The sequence below is a fragment of the Chaetodon auriga genome, chromosome 7 (assembly GCF_051107435.1).
Source record: "Chaetodon auriga isolate fChaAug3 chromosome 7, fChaAug3.hap1, whole genome shotgun sequence".
In the NCBI taxonomy this organism is placed as follows: domain Eukaryota; kingdom Metazoa; phylum Chordata; class Actinopteri; order Chaetodontiformes; family Chaetodontidae; genus Chaetodon; species Chaetodon auriga.
In genome coordinates this window covers 3,696,410-3,716,422 of record NC_135080.1, presented here as the reverse complement: position 1 = coordinate 3,716,422, position 20,013 = coordinate 3,696,410, and the positions used below count along the sequence as shown (strand labels likewise).

General features: G+C 45.8%; 1 protein-coding gene across 1 annotated transcript in view; it reads right to left on the bottom strand.

The window, feature by feature from the left end:
- Window positions 1–10,992: 10,992 nt before the first annotated feature.
- cdon (cell adhesion associated, oncogene regulated) overlaps window positions 10,993–20,013 on the bottom strand; it is a 29,641-nt gene continuing 20,620 nt past the window's right edge. Inside the window, exons 10-19 of the mRNA XM_076736094.1 lie at window positions 19,122–19,238; window positions 18,316–18,519; window positions 17,763–17,944; window positions 17,142–17,247; window positions 15,441–15,563; window positions 15,020–15,211; window positions 13,863–14,158; window positions 13,618–13,697; window positions 12,506–12,768; window positions 10,993–11,660 (exon numbers count right to left, since the gene is read on the bottom strand). Coding sequence (XP_076592209.1) covers window positions 11,506–11,660; window positions 12,506–12,768; window positions 13,618–13,697; window positions 13,863–14,158; window positions 15,020–15,211; window positions 15,441–15,563; window positions 17,142–17,247; window positions 17,763–17,944; window positions 18,316–18,519; window positions 19,122–19,238 — 1,718 coding nt within the window. The 3' untranslated portion in view covers window positions 10,993–11,505. The remainder of the gene's footprint in view (window positions 11,661–12,505; window positions 12,769–13,617; window positions 13,698–13,862; window positions 14,159–15,019; window positions 15,212–15,440; window positions 15,564–17,141; window positions 17,248–17,762; window positions 17,945–18,315; window positions 18,520–19,121; window positions 19,239–20,013) is intronic.

The following is a 20,013-nucleotide window of genomic DNA, read 5'->3' as shown; positions in this document are numbered from 1 at the left end:
AAAATCAGGGAGAAATATTTATCAAAAATATGACTATAATGTAAAAATTAACATTTGAATCATTGATTAAATGGTACAATCAGCAACAGCAGTAGAAATAAAGGCACATTACGAATCAGTTTGATGTGAAATCAGTGGACCACGATCTCCTGATCCCCTGTTTCCAGACAAGGTGTGTGTTCCTAACCGTGCTTTCACTGCTCATTGGAAGTGACTATGACGCCTGAATGGTAAAGATCCATTTCTTTTGTCCCCTCTGCTCCAGAAAAGCAATTTCATCGGCTGCCCTTCATGAATATGACAGCAGTTGCAGTGGCTGAGACTGGAGCCAGCAGACAGGTGATACATGGTAATTCAGATTAGCAGCGAGCAGCGTGGAAGCTGTGAACTGACTCCATGTTAGCTGAGATCATAGTTGGTTCCAAGAAGTCACTTCAGATTATGGACGTGTTTATTCCTCTGAAGGTTCAGCACTTGCTGGCCTGAATACATGCTAATAGGTCCAGAAATTCACATGAACCCACAATTAGTGTTAAGTTGTCCTGTGAATTTCAATTCTGCTCACTCCTTTTAAGAGCATGGAAAAAGTTTTCAATGATCTTCACTGATCCTGATCAAGGCTGAGAAACTGCTGGAAAGACTTATGAGGCTTCCTGCCATCTCTGCCACTTTTGACTCAGCGAGTGCCAACCAGCATCATGCACAGTCACACCCCCGCTCGCACAAACTAGTGACGCTCGTAAATTACACACAGGAGATGTTTTTTTTTCTCCAAGTCGAAGGAGTTAAACCATGTTTGACAACTCCATTACACCAGTGGAAACAAAATAGTAATTTCACTGTCATGTCTGAAGCATTTTTGAAGCTAATTTCTGGTTTTAGGGAAACGTCTCAACATTTAAATTGTCGACATGCCACAGTGCTGGCTTCTGTTGAGAGATTAAGATAATTTACTGTCGCACATCTGGTCATAAATTGGATAATACAAAGTGTTCCCCAAATGCTGCAGTTTGAAAACAAGGGTCAACAAAACACAGTTAGCATCTGCCCAAAGCCATTTAAACACCTGAGTTTCTGCATGTTTTAGCCCCGCATACACACACTTAACATCACTGCTAATCAGTTTTGAAAGTGTACATTTCATTCACATCAGAGCACAGTGAAAATCAATATACAAAGACTTTTAACTTTCCAACAACACTGGTACGGTCCTTTAAATGATCCTGTGCCCACCTGTCTTAAGAAGATTCAGCATCAAGGTGCTTTACTATAAATAAACATAATAAATACTATAAACTGAAAGGTAAATATCTAAATCACATTCATGTGATTCTTTAGCATCTTGGTTTCTGAGACATAATTAAGAGTTTTTTGACCTCAGAACCACACCAACCCTAAAATGACAAGAGTTCATGAAAAGACAAAAGATCGTAGAGATCAAGAGGAATGTGTTTCAATCAATTGTGTTGTACCACTTTACAAAAATTCAGGCTTGATTTCGTGGTAGTGAAGCAGAGCTAAGGCTTCATAAAATGGTATGTATGTAAAAGCGCCAGATGAAATATTTATTGAGCAAACCACCGTGTCAACCTCACTCTCCCACCCCGATACGATGATATTGTGATGAAGTAAATCAAACCAGAGAAAGCAGAGCCAGAAAGGTCTAAAGTGCTGGATTATTGCTTGTCCCTCTTGTTCTCTGCCCTCAGCTGCCATGGGGAGACTCTGGAAAACAAAGAGGCCTATGACAGACCACCTGCTCAGAGAGGATTGTGGGTATGAGCTACTGTACACTAAACAGCTGAACCAGGAGCAGTGTGAGGGTCCCGTGGGGAGAAAGGCTGGAGAAGGGGGCGGGGTCGGGTAGGCTGGTCCAGACGAGGTGGTCTTGTGGAAGTGGTTGCAAAGCTGGTGGCTGTATGTGGCATATCTGCTTCCCGGATCCTGATGGACAGTGGTCAAGTCTGCACTCAGTACATAAATACTTCATGCTACATTAGCCACCAAAGCCTTTCCATATGTTGTTTGCAGAAGGCCTCTACGGTGCTTAAACCCCAATCCCCATCTGGTTCTTTCCAGGTCAGTTCGTCCAGGACTTCACACACGTTCCCTGACATGGACCTGCTTTCTGCTTCACACGAGGGGAGAGTGCCAGGCCCTCAGCACTCCTGTGGTTTACATACCCGACCTAGCATGTCGCAAGCTCCTCTCAGACCAGCACACAGAAAAAAATGACCACAGTCAGACCCTGTTAAGCATTACACTGAGCCTGAACATCGCATCCCTCTGAAACCAACATAAAACGTCTGTCAGTGGAGTGAGCTCCTGTTCGATCTGGTGTGGGTTCTCTTGTTACAGGACTTGTGAGTGTAAACATCTTGAAACAAGGCAGAATAAGCAGATCTTTCCACTAGTCTCAAGAGAACAGCACTCGATTCATGTAAATTGTTTACACGAGTTGATTTTAATTGGGAACAAGTTAAATAATCTTGCACCACTGTCAGGTTTTCCTTCTGGTTTTGAGAAAAACAAGATGGCAACATTAAATATGAAACTAAAAGACTTGTTATAATGTAATGTTTTGTCATCATCACGTTCACTCTAGTAAATGTATCTATGGGCCTTTGAAGAGATTATTTCCATACAGAATGTTTGTCTCCATCTGAAGCCTAAATCTAAAGGCCTGCATGGTAAATATATAAGCCAGGAAGTAATCAGATACAACAATGTCACAACATTGTCCAGAACAACAGCTTTGATCTTTAGAGGTGCTGGTCGGTCGATTTTTCTACCACTAGATTAGGCCAGGCTAGCTGTCCCCCCCATTTCCAGTGTTTATGCTAAGCTAAGACAACCGGCTGCTGACAGATATGAGAGTGGAATCAGTCTTCTCATCAAAGTCTCTGCAAAGAAGTGATTAAGTGTGTTTCCCAAATGTTTAACTATTATTTAAGCGTATGGGAGTGTGATGCTTTACTTTGGTGCTTGCTTCCACACACAGTACCACACAAAACCTACACTGTACATGAGTAGGACAACAATTTGTGCACGGCTGTAGCACTGCAAAGGTTTTCTGTAGCTTTTCTAAAAAAAAAAAAACATTTTGTGGCTGTGTCCTCCTGGGGCTCAGTTGAGGACAGGGGCCCCATCCTGCTGCCCTTGTCCCAAGGCCAGTCATCTGTGGCTGTGGGGGCCAGCATGGTGAGGTCTGAGGCTATGAGATGAGTGCGTCAGGAGGGAAACGGAGGTCATGCGGGTGGGCCTCACTGCTTTACGAGCACAAGCCTCTGCACAGCCTAGCTTACCTCCGTTCTGCCTGCCTGGCAGATAAATGATGATAGAGCAGAAATATACGGTAGGCTGGCTAATATATGTTAGCCTGTCTACCAGAATAGCACAACAGCCTCGCTCCACCTCCTCAATGTGTGGTCCCTGACACAACTGTCAACTGAAGAAAAAGCAGGGAGGAGGGGGAGGAGGAGGAGGAGGAGGAGGAGGAGGAAACCTCCCAGCTGCAGCCAGCTTGGGATGTAAGGGACTCAAATCTGTGGATGCCAGGGCACAGAGGACAACAGCACATAAAAAGAAGTCAACAATGCTGGAGTCTGAACAACTCGGATGAAACCTGAGAATAAAAAGACGCAGTGGCTGTGGAGCACTGTAAAAAATGAAGGAAAATAAAGGAAAATCAGAATCTCATTAGATGATAAGTGAAAACACACATCCTCACTGTATGCCAACACATACTATTTTTCTCATCCAGAGACTGAATCATCTGCTGTTTAGCTTTAGTAACACATTCCAATACAGGTGGTCCTCTGAAATGAGAGGTTAGCTTTGCTTTCAACAATGCCAGTGGTAATGACTGATCTAATCATAGGGCACGCTCACGGAAACCCACCTGTTTTGCCAGCTTTACTCTCACATAAAGTGCAGCGTTGCCAAGTGCTCTGTCTGGGCGGGTGGCACATGTTGGGGTGGCAGTAATGTGTTACCCAGATCCCCATATAGTCCTAGCTATCTGGGTCTGATTCTGTTCTTTCATCTGCTGCCAAGAACAAAAAAAGTTGCTCAAGCTTGGCCCGGCCGGATCTGCTCAATGGGGCACTGCACCTGCAAGCTTTTACAGGGCTAAGAGGGTCCAGATAAGATGCAACCTTCCCTTTGTCGCTAACTCTCCCTCACATTGACCACAATCCAAAACAACTCACATTTTCCAGTCGCCTGGTCTTCTTCCTTCCCAATTTTTTTTTTTTAACATTGCAAGCAGCCAGGCAGCAAATCAGGCAGGCAGCCAGCAGATGTGGCAGGCCCTTGTGTGCAGGACTGCAGTGCTTAGAAAGGATGTGCTTCACCAGTAAAGAATTTGGTCAGTTCTTACTCCAACAGAACAGGACTTACTGGTCCCATTAAGGACAAATCACGCTCCGTCTCTCTTTAGCTTGGACATTACGGCTTGTGGAGCAGCTGCAGGACGGTTGTCTCATGGCTGTGTCTCCAGCAGAGTTGCACTGGCACGGGCTCTCATTCTTACTGTGCACAAAATGAATGGATTATATTGAGGACAATTAAATTGCTTTAAGGCCTAATTCAGATCAGATGCAACACTGACTCACTTTGCTGAAGTGGCAGTGTCTGTCCATAATGCAGTGTCAACTTACTTAGCTGTTCCCAGAGCTTTCGATCATATTTCATAGCCCCCTTCAGCGAATGAGACTTCTGCAGGTGCAGTCACGTGACCTCGGACACATGATGGTTGTGGTTTAAACATAGTCCCATCGTTACGTCAGTTCAAAAATATTATAATATTACTTTTGTACTGTTTTCAAGTTATAAGGGAGAGACAAATTATTATTCTTTGCAAGCATTTCTGATGGATTTCTGGCCCAATGCAGCCCTTGACAGTTAATGCTTGTATTTTGAGCCATGCCTATTAAATATCGTGGAGTTCTGACAGCTGGAGTACCAATAACTTAAACTGCCTTCCAACAAGATGGCAGCTCTTTCCAAAAGAAAACACCAAGTAAATTTGTAACTCCTCATAAACTTGTTGTCTTTCTTTGCTATGTTTTGCTGCACACCGATTGGACGACCGCAGTGCTACACACCGCTCTTAACCTCCTGACAGTCTCCCTCTCTTCTGTCTTCTGCGCTCACTTGCAAACATTTTGGTCCTCGGGTCAATATTTTCCAATTACAGTCTATTTCTTGGCACTTTTTTCAGAAACATTGTTGCGTAATGTGTTTACTGGCTTGTCAGTGTTTCTCTGACACATCTTTGAACTTCATCTGCCAGTCCACTCTGCCCTCAGAAACCATGTTGTTTTATGCTGCATTTTTATTACGTCTGTCTGTCTTCCAGCAGCCTTCTAAATATAGCCTACCTCTCTCCCCCCCAGAAGAGCTGAACACTAAGTCCTTACTAATTAGAGCCTTCTCCTCAGTCTGAGGCTGCCTCCAGTAAGAGCAGGTTTATGGGCTGCTTGCAGGGCAGCCCTGCTCAGCTTCAGCCTCTTCTGCTGCAGTGTGCAGGCCCAAATATCAGCCAGAGGCTCTGGGAAACAAACTTTTTACTGGCAGCTGCTGCGTGGCACCACTAATGATGCTCACTGTTTGTCTCCTCCTTAATCTAGTCTAAACAGAGCCTTTTTTCGTTACAACAGAGAAACTTGTCTGAGTGTCCTACTTCAACAAGCATTTAAGGATTTTGGGACTGATATCTATACATGAATTATGCGGGAGCCCATGCATTTTTAAGTGTCTGTGTGCACTGCTTCCATGAGTCACACTGGCACAATGCTGTCCACTGAGTCATGGGAAAACTGGTTATCAGTAGATGACATGAACCAGCTCATCTCATTCAGGCTGCATGCCTCTCATAGGATAAATAATAACCTGCAGGTGTTTGTGTGGGAGCTGCCGTGCCGATTTTCCGACCTTGCCGGGCCCCGGTTTTCATTTCGCATTGGAAGTGATGGAATTTCTAAAAAGGCTGTCTCCACCGGTTGATTCAATAATATATGAAGCGATGGCATCATCCTGACATCCTACACCTTTCATTCTCAGGTCCAGCCATTAGCCCAGTCATGAGCGGAGAGCTGGAGAGGCAGGCAAAATGGAGCGACACTGGGGAGGTGGAAGCATCGATGAATAATTCAAAGTGACTCCAGTGTAGTTTGAAAGAATTCTCCCTGTCAGTCGTCCAGCCTCGCTCAGTCACTCTCACTGTGTACAGCCCTGTGGACTGGAGAGGAGACACGCTCTCACCGCTGTACAGGCTTTAAATAGCCTCTTGACTTGAGATTTCTGGCTGAAGCTCTGTGGCACCGCAGGGAGTCTGAGGATGACTCCTTATTTCTGCTTGCTCTTCTGCTGGCTGGCTCTCCCTCTTCAAGGTAAAGACTCATTGCACTTTAGCTTAACTTTAACAACAAACATGTTGTGCTGGAGACAAGTTGGGGCGAGTCGACGCTCTCTTCATCACAAACTGCTGTCATTATTATGTCAAATTGCTAAGCAGAGCCAGAGGTGGGTCCATAAAATCTGATCTATCAAATAGGTCAGAGGAAGATAAACTACGAGTGTGTGTAATTATATGTTGTTCATTGTGAAGAGCTGACGCGGTCCATTCCCAAACAACTGTGAGGTCTTATAAAACTTTTCCGAAGACATTTATTAACAAACATCAGTCAATACTCGCTGTGTAGAAAACAATACAAGAGCTTTTCTCTCCCTGCAGTAATAACAACCGACTCCGGCTGTCTTGTGTTACAGGTCTGGAGATACTTGACCCTGAGGAGGTGGAGTACATTCGCTCCCATGCTGCAGTGACAGTGGGAGGCTCAGTGACCTTGGACTGTGGTTCCACCATGCCCACCATCTTCATCTGGGGCTTCACCAAACCAGGAACTGATAATAATGTAGCAGTGGCTTACAATTACGGACAGGGCCCAAAGGTGCAGTCTCAGTCCAGCAGCCTGGGCCACATGCAGGTCCCCGTCAACACCTCTGCTTTAGTCATAGAGGAGCTCCAGAGGGAGGCAGAGGGGATGTTCACCTGCCAGGCTTTGTATGATACAGACGATGGAGCCAGGATAACTTTCTACTTCACCCGGCTGGACGTGGAGGACTGATGACAACCTTCAGTCTCATCGTGTGCTGCATTCGTGTCTACTTTTACGATCCATAACCACTGCGTGCATCTTCAAACTGTCTGCTTTAGAGAATTGGTTCATACAAAAAACAACTTCTCAAACTTATCTCTAAAAGTATCCAACCATGCAGATCTGTTTGGTCTTGATTTGAGATATCTGTGTCTGTCATCGCGATATGATGAAAGTTAATGGAAATTCAACTGAGACAGCTGTTTCACATACGCCTGAAGGGAGCTTTGTCGAGTCAGAAACAGTCTGACTGTTGTCATTAGGGATTAACTCTTGAAAAATGGTGGTGTTTACCAAAAAAGCTATTGAGTTGCATTATGGGAAGTGTAGGATCAAGCATTTCTGGCAGTTTGGCCCACACAAGGGACTAAAAACAGGCCTATTTCAGCCTCTGCTGAATTGGTCTCTTGTGAGTCCACCAACTTTGCTGGGAGTCCAACACAAAGCTGAATTTAGCGACAAAGTCCTGCTCCGTGCATTTTTATTATGTAACAGAGAGGCTGTTTCTTGATTGGCACCTTGCTGATTATTTCCTAAAAGTATTTCTTTTTATTCTGGAAGCATCACACAGTTCCACTCACCTCCATTGCGTTGGAATGGAGGCAGAAATCTCAGGTCACAGGTCACTCACAGCCTGGGCTAATGAACCCCAAATCACCAGGCTAAATACCAGAAGAGTCAAGCGGTCATTTGGTTGAGCAGAGTCTTAAGCAGCAGACTGGACTGTAATGCTCACTGAAACACTTTGATCAATGAAAGATGGCTGTTGTGTCCTACGATCTTTGCAGTCATATAAACTTATGAAGCGTGACACCATGCAGACCTGAGGTTGTGGTTTCCATTTCAAATACCTAACCAGCCTTGTGTTGTGTTGATTATTAAAGCCATCTGGGTAGCCGCTTCATTAGACAAGAGTATTTTTTGTTTGTTTTTCTTGAAATATACTGTTCATTACTGTTTCGGTTTAATTCTAATGGCCGCCCTGCTGTGTTGTTTTTTTTTCTTTAAGTGCATTAGACTGCACTCGTTATTGAACTACTGTGTGTTGTCACTTTCGACGCACAGAGAGACTGTGGCACACCCAGAAAAGACTGGCACATCTCTACATCTTAAAGCACATCGCTGGAGACCACAAGCTCTCATTCCTGAATCATTTCTCGGGAACATTTCAGCTCCTTTGAGCTGACAGATACCCTGACAGAAATCATCATACATGACACAAATGTTCCCTTAAGAAATTCATCCAAATAAAATAAACATTACTCATATCTGAGCACTGATATCTGAGAGTGGTTGGCGAATAAAAACGACTGCATAGCTGATTTATTTTTCAGCAAGTGTGGCTCTCACAATTTCTCCTGACTCATGTGAATACCAATAACTTCTGTCTGAAGGTTTGGTCCTGTTGACAGGGAGAAAAAGGGGCAGTTAAATGGATGCAGCTGGTTTAAAGACCAGACATTGTTTCTGTTTTTCCCTTGATTATATCCAACAGGTGCAGTGTACAAATATTATGGTTACATCAGCATGAAAACCTGAAAGCTGAAGGTTTGCTGTGTGACATCTTCATACATCAAGACTTGAGCCTGATAATAAATAAATAGAGCATACACTTGAGAGAACATATAGATTATTAGTCGTATGAGCTCATCTTTTGCAGGTTCCCACTGGAATTCTGCTGGAGTTCATCCAACCAAAACGTGCTTCACTTGTGGTTTGTGACATCTCAAGGATAAAACCACCGGGGGCTGAATCAACCGAGTTAACAACACACTGCCCGATTCATAAGAATTGCATTCATTCAGGGTGTGCTGGAGAGGGGAGAGAGAGGAAGAATGGTGGGCGGAGGGGAGAGGGACTGGCGTTAACAGGTCGGCTCTGCAGCAAGGGGCAGAAATTCCAGGGCGGACAATGAGCTTTCTTGTTCCCATGGGCTCCTTAATGAAGGGGTGTAGCTGCGTGGGTAGAGGGTGCAGGGCAGGGCTGAGGGAGAGTGCCGACTGATAGACGTGGGAGATGGAGAAGCAGCTCATTTGGAGACAACCCTGCCCTTATCTTCTCCTCATCAGCCCAGCCTGCATCTGTCAGCATCCCCTCTCCCTCCCCGGACCATTTCTCTTTCGTTTCCAGCTTCATTTCCTCCCCATTGTTTCGCTCCTTTCTCTTCCTAACGGCAGCGAGGGAATCACAGCAGACACTCGAATGAGCTGCTGCAGATCGTGCAGAGAACGGCCCCTTCTTCCAATTACTCTGCAGTCAGTCACTTTTTGTTTTGGATCCACACATCAGAAACAAAATCAGAGTACATCTAAAACACTTGAGCGTTTCAAGGCTGAGAAACACAGGCAGGCTATTCCTGGAAAAGAAGCGAGTTTAAGTCAAGTCAACTGAACGAATGCCGCCGGTCTCCATCCAGACTAAAAATAACAGCCGGAAGAGGCTACGCCACGCCTCAGCAGCAGGCGAGTAAATCTGGGTGCCAGGAATATCCCGTATACCATCAGGGGGAGGAGAGATGCCAGGCGAGCCGGGGCCTGAGGACTGGCAGCCGGCTCTGGCACAAACACAGGCAGACAGGCACCAGGCATGGAAAGCCTGCACCACAGTCATCCTCAGTGAAGCACAGCCAGCCCTGTCATCTGCCCACTGCAATCCTATCAACTCCAATCAGCCAGCGCACCACAGAGATTATTTTAAAACCAATGGAGGGTTTAAGCCTTCAGAAAAAGGGTTTGGCAAACAAAGACCGAAACCTGAGATGAGTACATGACAAGTGTTTCACAGCGGAGTTATCAGCAGAATGCTCACACATCAGGAGCATCAACTCCTGATGACAGAATTACTCATTTTCACTTCGATTTCTGATGTTCTTCTTTCCATTTTGCTCTGTACAATGAGATATTAAACTACACCAGACATCTTTGCATGTTAGCAGCTCCAACTGGCAATTTAACCCTCACTTCCCAGAAATCATGGATTGTAACATCATTAAATGGGACAACTTTTACCAACTTCCCCAATTTAAAAGGGTCAATTCACGCACATCACACAATAAGATCTTTTGGCTCTTGGTCCCAGTGGTACCCAGCTTTCCAGTTTTGGTTTCATGGGTTTAAGTTTTGAGTTTCTGAGATTTCTGCCCCCAGTTTTGTGTCTTTACTGCATGAAACAGCCTTGTGTCTCTCCATAAACGATGTCCCTTCACTCTTATTGTTGTTACAATCAAATGAAACAATCTGCTTTATCAGGTTTAAGTGAAAAACGTGTTTTTAGAACTTGGGCAATCTAACCCTTATTTACCATATCATATTGATGAGAGAGGATTAAGTATTTGTTGCTAATAATGGCACAGTTTTAGATTCAGACTTCCTGTGACTGCAGATTTGAACCTGACACCTGAATTTCACCTGGTCAGATGCGTCCGTGTGGTCTCAAAATGAGGAAGCGTTCAGTTACAAGCAGCAGAGGAGGTTGATTATGCAAAGATTTGGGTGAGGGCTGCTCACACTTAACAGTTTGGTTTCCATGTAACTACTCCACTTCTTTAACAGATTGGGGCCAGTAGGTCAACAGTGCTCTCGAAGCAACAGCGCATTCTGCGTAAAGCGCCGAGCTATCAAGTATTCACTGAAGCAAAGAGCAGCAGCCTTAATCTGAACAGTGCAGGGAGTGTTCACCCGTTCAGGGGTCACTGCAGTGCAGCAGCCCATCACAGAGCCACATCAAAGGCCTGCCAGAAATATCGACGGGTTTGGACCGGAGCTGGGAAATTCACGATGGCGATCACTCATTGGAGGGCAGGAGAGACATTGAAAATAGACCGCTGTTTACTCTTCCATATCTTCTCTTTATATTATTACAAAACTTTACACTGACAATTGCTAAGGGACAAAGCAACAAAAAATAAAAAGTATTTCTCATCCAAAAGGCATAAATAATATAAAAGACAAACTTTTTCCTTTAAAAACAGATACATTCATATGAAATAATATTTTACTACTACAAAAAATAAATAAGTCATCTAAAGAGTTTTTGATCTTTTACAAGAGTCTTCCCTCCAGTGGGATATAGCTTCTGTCTTTGAGCAACGTTTCCTTTGCCCTTTGTGTTTCTCTCCATCTGGCTTTGCTCTCAATCTCCTGCGGTCGCTCTCTTTTCCCACGTCTCCACTCAGTCCGTCCAAAGTTTTGTGTCCTCGTCACCGTAGCTTGCAGTGTCTCTGACTATCCCGTCGCCGGACCTCTTCCTTCCTCCGCGATATCTCCACCGGTCTCTCATCCAGTCTCCTCGTTTCCCGAAGCCCTCCGAGCTGCAGGAGAGTCTGTTTGTGTGTGGGCTGCGTTCAGACCTCCTGTGGGCCGGGCTGGATCAGCTCTCCTGCCAGGCTGCTGCTGGAGATCCACCCAGGCTTTTCGTCACAGTCCAAGTCTGGCAGGCCGAGGCTCTCCCAGCACACCACAGGCCCCTCCGTGTCCACGCACTCCAGCTCCTCCTCAGCTGCACGGGGAGAGCAGGGGGAGAGACTTTGGGTTATATTTCATATTAAAAAAGACAAGAACAGATTCTGGAGAGGCCCACGGTGTAATTTGTGGTGACGCTGCATAGTTTGTCTGCATACAACACGAGGATTGGTAATGATATAAAAACTTACAAGTACGAAGAACTGTCAGAGCTGGAGTTCACAATCATTTTTAACCATCAGGGTCTGTATGTGAATACATTCACTTATTCTCTGGGATTTTGTTTTATAGCTCTTAAAGGTAGAGTTTGACATTCTGGGAAAATACAATTATTCGCTTTCCTGGAAAGGTCGATGCTGTGCGGTGCTGGACATACGAAGGTAATAGCCCGGGGCAGGTTAGCTTAGCTTAGCTTAGCACAGAGACTGGAAACAGGCAGAAACAGCTAGTTTAAAGTTTAAAAATGGCTGATCACAGTTTTCAGGGCCGTGTGCCAGACTTTTTCTTGGCTTCCTGGAGTCTCAGCTGGCCGCCCGGCACCCTCGAGTGACGACAAAACTTCAGGAAGTTCTTTAAGACTTTTGCAGTCTTTATGCTAAGCACTTGCTGGTTGTAGCCTTATATTTGCCCGACAGATGAGCACGGTATCACTCTTATCATCTCAAGCAAACAGTCATACTTGCAGAGGCCAGTAGTCAATTCAAAGGCCTAACTAGGCTGCAGTCCTTTGAGGCAATTTAAACTGGCAGAATCTAATGTTGATTATGTTATCAACCGGTTCTGTGTACGGAGAAGTGACAGAACAACAGAAAGAGAGAGGAGGAAGAAGTGGAAAATACTTGGAAAGATTTTGTGGGCATTCGGTATAAAAATGTGTCTCACCAGTGTTGTCTGCTGGACAGTTTTCATTGTTCCCGACCAGACAGCAGGAATGCTGTGAGGGCGAGGACTCCTTGTGCTCGTCTGGCTGGTACCCCGCGTCGGCCCCCTGGTCACCAGAGTGCATCTGGCTGTCGAGGCCGTGGCACTGGGATGAAACCTGGCCCAGAGGCACCATCTCCAGCCCGTCCTGCTGGCAGGGCGCCACACGATGCATTAGAGGCAGAGTGCCGCTGGAGAAAGTGCCATTGGTCTTGTTGTAACATCTGCTCAGAGACAGAAGGAGATGGAAAGGAAAGCGAGACGCATTCATTTACAAGGTGCCCGTACGCTGCTGAGCACTCACCCACTGACAACCCTCAGCAGCGCTCCACATACCACGCCGCTTCTTCCTCTCTGCAGATATCTGTGGGTTTTCCACCAGACACAGAAAACCCTTGTCTTAATACTCCTGACAGTGTACAAAACAATGACAGCTCTAACACAACTGGAGGCCGCTCGCACAGCTGCAAAAAGCGTTTTCAACCGTTGAACTGGAGATAAAAGGTCCGGTCTCGCTGCCTCTAAGTAACACTGACACATTGTGGTTTTTCTCTGCAGTCAAGCTCCCAAACGCAGACAGTTGCATGTAGCGAGCTTCTCCATGTTTCCCTGAACTCAGCTTCCCTCTATTGGTACATGATTGGATTGTGACCACGCCCCCTCTCTTCCCAGCAGCCGGAGGTAAATAAACACAGGGCTCATTAGGTCTGCTGGCTGGGTGCACACAGGGTAAACTGTGATGCTGGAGACCCTTAAGTACATAAACAGGACCAGCAGGAGGGGGAATGTGTGTGTGTGTGTGTGTGTGTGTGTGTGTGTGTGTGTGTGTGTGTGTGTGTTTTCCTCAGCTGCTTCTTATGAAATGAGAATAATGTGCATCTCCTCGTGATATCCATAAGGCTCACGTTTTTCAGTATTTTCACCAAAAAAATACAGATTTTTTGAAGAGGAGCAGGCTGAGTTTCTGTTACCTAAAACTTGTTGTGCTTCCTTCTCCAGGAAGACACTAATGACTAAACAAATGTCATAAAAGACGTCTGTAAGCACAACGCTGAATCATTGTCTCCTCTTACCTGTTGTTGTTGCAGAGGTTCTGACAGCTCATACAGTCAGAGGAGTCTGTTTGGGGCAGAGCTGTGTACATGCCTCCACCCTGACGAGAGAGCACAAACACCACATTCAGCCAAACCAAACTGAATTTCACCTGCTGATATAAAACAACACACCTGCTCATTTAGTAGTTGTACATCATGGCTGTGAATAAGGCGTCCAGTGTAGGTTTTCCAGTACATTGTGGCGTTTGAGCTGCAGGACTCACGTTATGGTGGTGGTGAGGGTGCGAGTGCTCGCAGTCCCGGGCGCCATGCGGCAGGGTGCCATCGTGGCTGTGTGGGTGTCCGGGCGAGAACAGGCCGCCGGTGCCGTTGAGCAGCGCCAAGCCGTTGGGGAGTTTGTGATGGAGGTGATGGCATCCTTGGGGTAAGATGGGGCCGCTGTGCCCGTAGCCCCCGTGGACGCCGCCGTTAATGCGGCTGGAGCCAGGCAGCGTGGTGTACTCCAGAACGTGGCCGTTCATCTCTGCTGGCTGGTACAGGTAGCCAGGAGGGTCATACTCTGCGGAGGAGACAGACACAGAGGAGGTGATGGAGAGGCAGGTTGGGAAGAAGGTAGGAATAATTCATCACAACAAGAAAAAATGGGGACTAATAGTTTTTAAACCTTAATATGTCTTCAGTACAGACCCACATCCACCAAATTAACAATGTTAACAAACTTACTTTAGACACAGAATTAAGTGGTAAACTTAGCTGACAATGTTCTTTCCCCCATACTTCTTAACCTTTTGGAAAAGGGGTAATATAAATATATTTCTTTTGTGCATCTGAGGAGCCACTTTCACTATTTGTCAGCGCCTTTTTTCCATCATAACACCAAGTATCAAGTGCTGAGATTTGGCACTGAAACAACTTAATCTTTTTCATATGTTTTATTTGATCTTTATCAGATATCTAGTGTCAACTATATGTCAGAATTTTGGTGTCAGTACTGAAACTCAGGTGACATATTGCAGAAAAAAGACAATCACTCTGCTGCTGGTGAATTATCACACAGACAGTTCGCACCTGCGACTCGATCAGCTTTTCCACAAAATCTTTAAGCTATAAAACCTCCAACTATTTACAGATCCAAAGCTCTGCTATAGAGTCCGTCCAACAAACACTTTTGCAAAGGTTGTGGGATCCATGTGTGCACTTTGAGCACTTGGAATATGCTGCACACGCCGTCTTGGGGCCAGCTAGCTTTAAATATGAGACAGCTTAAGTGGAGTTAACTCTTTGTGTGTGTGTCAGTGCTAAAACTTGGTGCAAAGACAGCATGCACGATATGATAGATGGTTTTTTTAAACACCTTATCCCAAATCTCACAGCAACTACACTTCTTCTTTATGCTAGCTTTGGGATCAGCTAAACTCACTGTGCATGTTGTTCTGCTGCCGATTCCTCCACAGACACATGGCGATAAAAGCCAGCAGGATGAGCACCATCACTCCCAAAACGCAGCCCACAATCAGGTAGAGCAGTCCTCCAGGTGGGCTTTGCGGCTCCTGCGGGTGGGGGCCAGGCGGGGTGATGGGGTGCTGGCTGGGCGACCCCGGGGACTGACGTGCTACAGCGGAGGGAGGAGGAAACAGCTTTTTACTCGCTAGCAACAAAGAAAAATAACACAGTCCCAAACTACAATTTTGCATTGTTGTTGGTCTCATAAAAGTCAGTAATTATGGCCATCATACCCGTCATTAAAGCTGCAGCCTCGGCAGAAACATGCCCAGACTCCTGATAAAGGTTGGCCTGACGCATGAGTCATTTCTTGTGCAGTACAGTTTGTGTTTTCTTACCTCTGGTCTCACAGATCATGACGTTGCTGTATTCACTCTCCCCTCCATCATTAAAGCACTGCATCTTGATATCATAGGAGGTCTCAGGCTGGAGATGTCCAATCATGTGCCAGTGTTTCACACCTGGAAACGCCAGAGAGGAGGGAGGAGGGGAAAAAAGGCGGGACAAAGGTGAGAAATCACTTCCTCTCAGAGCCGGTGTTGACTCACATTGCTGCAAATCCTGTGTAAACTCTCTTCTCCTCTTCTCCTCCTTCTCTTCATGTCTCACACTTTCATGGAGGTCATGTTCCTTCATGCTCGCTCTCTCATTCACCCCCCCCCCTTTGCTTCAGCCCACCCCCAACCCTCCTCTCTTACTCCGCCAGTCCCACGAGGCTCCAGACAGTTGCTTTACTCTAGACGAGCTCCATATATGGCAGCTTCATGTTTGTCCTGGCTTGCCTCCAGTATTCACACACACACACACACACACACACACACACACCACTGCCACACTACCACACACACTCACACCGCTACGTGCTCTGAAATCACAGATGAGACGACAATCTACGACATGGAAATGCTACATTTCCAACAAATGAGGCTGAAAGAAGCTGCTGCTCTTGCTGTGTTTAGTTCAGTATGAAGTATCATGAATCACTGCACGTGTGCTCGGGAGACTTTAACTGTAAGAAAGATGCTGCTGAAGTTAAATTCACACACTGCCCTAATTCAGAAGTTTAAAGTGCAAATAAAAAAAAAAAATAAGAGTTTGTGCTCAATCATAGATTTCAAATATACAGTTTTAAACAAATCACGAAGGGCAGGTACTGAACCTCTGGATGTACTGACTACTGATCCAAATGTGAACGAAGCACTGAGAATCTGTTAAGACAATAGATTCTGATGCGTTTGGAAACTTTCATCTATAGTACATGAACAAAAAGGTAGGGCATTCAAAAAGCATGGTGTCGGTAGTGAATCTTGGCAACCATATTGGCACGAATGCTTTCAAAAGATTTGGTGATTTGCAGGTTAAAGAAAAGCATCTGGACGTCTTTCAAATTAACGTCAAATCGTACGTTTTAGTGGAAAAATGAGATAATGGTATTAATGTTTTTGCAAAGTGGTTTTGACACTGGACTCATTTTTAGATGTCTGAGTGTTTAAACACGCAGGTATCAAGATGGTGAAGTCATAAATACACATTGAAATACAATCATTTTTAACTAAGATGCACTTTGACATCTTTGACCTCCAACTCAGTGCTCCCCGGCTCTGCAGACATGTGTCCCTCACACCGAGGAGTTTGTGGAAATCTAGATGCTCGGATGTTTAAGAGCTGGGCGGAGTGAGAGGACGTCCCTCCTTCCCTTCCTGTACCAGGCTCCACTGTTAGCATTCCACCCAGCAACCTGAGCCGCTCTCCGCTGGCCGGGCTCGTATTTCAGCTCTGGCAACCATTTATTAAAAACAGATTTCAGAAAGCCCTGCTGCCCAGGGACGGCACTCTCTATAAATCAAAGAGCAGAAATGTCCCTCTTCACTACAGCCCTCTCTTGACACTGCGTATCCATTACCCTCCCGGATCCTAGTTTATCTGCAGAGCGTGATCTTAACGTCCGGGGCTGTCGACAAACAATCTACACCAGCTACACACTCAATCTGCAGTGGAAACACACACGCACAAACGTTAAAATCTGCATTTCCTCTCACCTTCGACCACATCTCTTTTGTAGTCGCTGTCATTGTCGCTGTCTGTGGGCCGGTAGTAAATGTAGAAGCCTTGGATCGGAGTGTTGTTGTTACTCGAGGGACTGTACTGGATGGGGGTGGAAAAAGGTTACGTTAGCAGCAATCTGGTGGGCAATTATTATACAAAGAGAGGAAATTTTCCAGCAACTAATGGCAGGGCTTGTTATCAGCAGATGTACAGGACTGGAAGCAGGACTGTGATTGCACTGTCTGTCTGAAGTTCAGGAAATAATGAGCCTGTCTGAGGTGAAGTAAATGTGGGGAACTATCGGCGTCCATCTGAAGCCCAAACTGCTCCGAGGAGGAGAAACGGCTTTGAAGAGCGCTGAATCAAAACGTAAAAGGACAGGGCCTCTTAATCTCTGATACAGCAGAGCTCCAATCAGCACAGCCGCTCAATTAAAGGGCTGATTGAGTCTCAAGCTGCCAAACAACCACCAGCGGCTTAAACACAGGTGAACCAGCTGCACAAGAAAACTGTGTGCAAACAACTGCGAGACAGTTTTTTGTCCTTTTCTAAATAAGTCTGACTGCTCCTCTTGAGGAGAGGATGTGCCGTACGAACGTCAGCGGCGTACTCACAGTCCAGCGCAGCATGATCTGCGTGTCGCTGATGGCGTCTGTGGACGAGATGTGAGGTCCGACCACAGGGCGGTCTGCGATGCGCGGGCTGGCCTGGGGCACCTGGTACAGCTTCGATGGGATGCTGTGAGGACTCTCGCCGTACATGTTCATGGCTACGACGCGAAACTTGTAGGTGGAGCCTGAGAAAGAAATGCGATGTTACAGCACAGTGGCGCCGAGCAGCAGTCATATCCAGCTATGGTGACACCCAGCCTGATTTTTTTATTCCTCTTTATGAAACAGCCTAATTTCATTCTATATGTTATGTATTTTTGTCAAATATTATGATTCAGTAACAACCAAGCTGCAAAAGATTATTATTGTTTGACCAATCGCAGTCTGTCACTCATAAATAATAAAAGAAACAAACTAAAACTCTGTTTAGACAAATAAGCAATAAGCAGTGTTTTTCTCATACTAGGGGAGGATCTGGAAGCCTTATCTGAGCAGAGGGATCACGTTACGCTTCAGTGGACTGAGGAGAAGAGTTTTGAACTGTGTCAAAGCTCACCAGGCTCCAGATTGCGGACTTCCACCGACAGCTTGAGAGGCGAGATATTATCCGCAGCTACGACCCACTCTGCGCTGCGGCCGCGCCTGTACTCCACGCGGAAGGCCGTGATCGGAGAGCCGCCGTTGGCTCTCGGGATCCATGTGACGTACACCGAACTTTCAGTCGCCATGGAGATGGTGGGACGATCGGGAGCCTCGGGGACTGCGACAGAAACAAACAAGGAAATACACTTTGATGCGTGCAAACAAACAGAGAGAACCAGTCATCACTGCATCCCAACCGATGTGAGGGTGGAACAAGTTCACAGGGAACGCAAAGAATACACATCACAGAGGAGCAGCATGCCATGGTGTAATGTGTACTTACTGCTGGGGCTCTTAGCCACAGAGTTAGAGAGGGCAGGGGAGAGTGAGAGAGACAAAAGAGGGTTAGTAAAAAGACCAGTGTGAGTAGGCCTGCTTGTAATGCAAGTAAAACATGCGCGCGCACACACACACACACACACACACACACGCTCAGGTCTGACCCTGAAGCCGTGTGCAATCTCACAGTTTTCTGCTTACAGCATTCTTCATCCAGAGAGTCATTACAGGGTGTCAACTATCGTTTCACTGTTTGTACTTCAAGGCAGAAAGAAGCAAAGCAGACCACATCTAAACACTAAGCTCTGAGATCTATTCAACACAGTGCGGTCATGAACTCCACAGTAACCATCTCCACGACAGAAAGCCTCACAGCTTCCATAACATGCCGCCATCGCTGCCTGCGCAGCAGCTGCAGCCGACGGTTGCGTCTACGCCTACCTCTGTCGTGTATGACGACGCCAAAGTGCGTGTTGGGGGTTTTGTCCTCCGGAGCCTTCGGGGGCACGGAGATGACGGGAGGCTTGGACGGATTCTTGTTGGAGGTGGTGCTCTTCTCTGAGGGAGGACAAAGAAAGGCTGGGAATGAGAAAAACAAGGTGCAGCAGGTCTTCAGGGCTATCAGTTCCACCAAAACCATGCAGAGCCGCTCCGGATGTTGGCTCTGAAATCTAAAATTTCCTCCTGGTTTCCGGAGCTGTTCCGGGTTTTATCAGGGCAGGTTTCAGGTTTCCACTTGACAAGTCCGCAGTGACACTGAGCAGCACGTTCATCCTGGGTGTGCTGCTCAGACGAAACCTCATGCTAATTACATTAAACTGAATCATACGTAAGGATAAAAGAACAGTCATTTTGTAGATTATATATTTCTAAAGAGGGACGTAGCCGTCGCTGAGGACTTTTTTATGTCTTTCAGGTTATTTGACGTATTTATTTCTATACATCTGATGGTTTTTAAAAGCTGGTTTTGATATCTTTTGGACTTCCTGTGTGTAAAGGAGGTACGTTTACAGTTTATTCAAATATAACTGAACAGTTAAATGAAAAAGTAAGAAAACTCCCAGACATTGACAGGAAGTGAAATATTTCTCAGGGAGGTGGCCATGTTTTGGTGAGTTCGGGACTTTAGCTGGACATAAGTTGGCACATAAGTTGGCATTTTTTGGTCGGGGATCATTTTGCGAAGGAACCACCCTTTGGATACAGTCATTTGTGTGGGTTTTGGCAGTATTTCACATATTTCTGACCAGGGAACATTTTGTCAACCCTGCTGTGGTCCAGCATTATTGTTAGTTTTTGGAACAGTTGCGGTTGTTCTTATTTTTATTTGTCT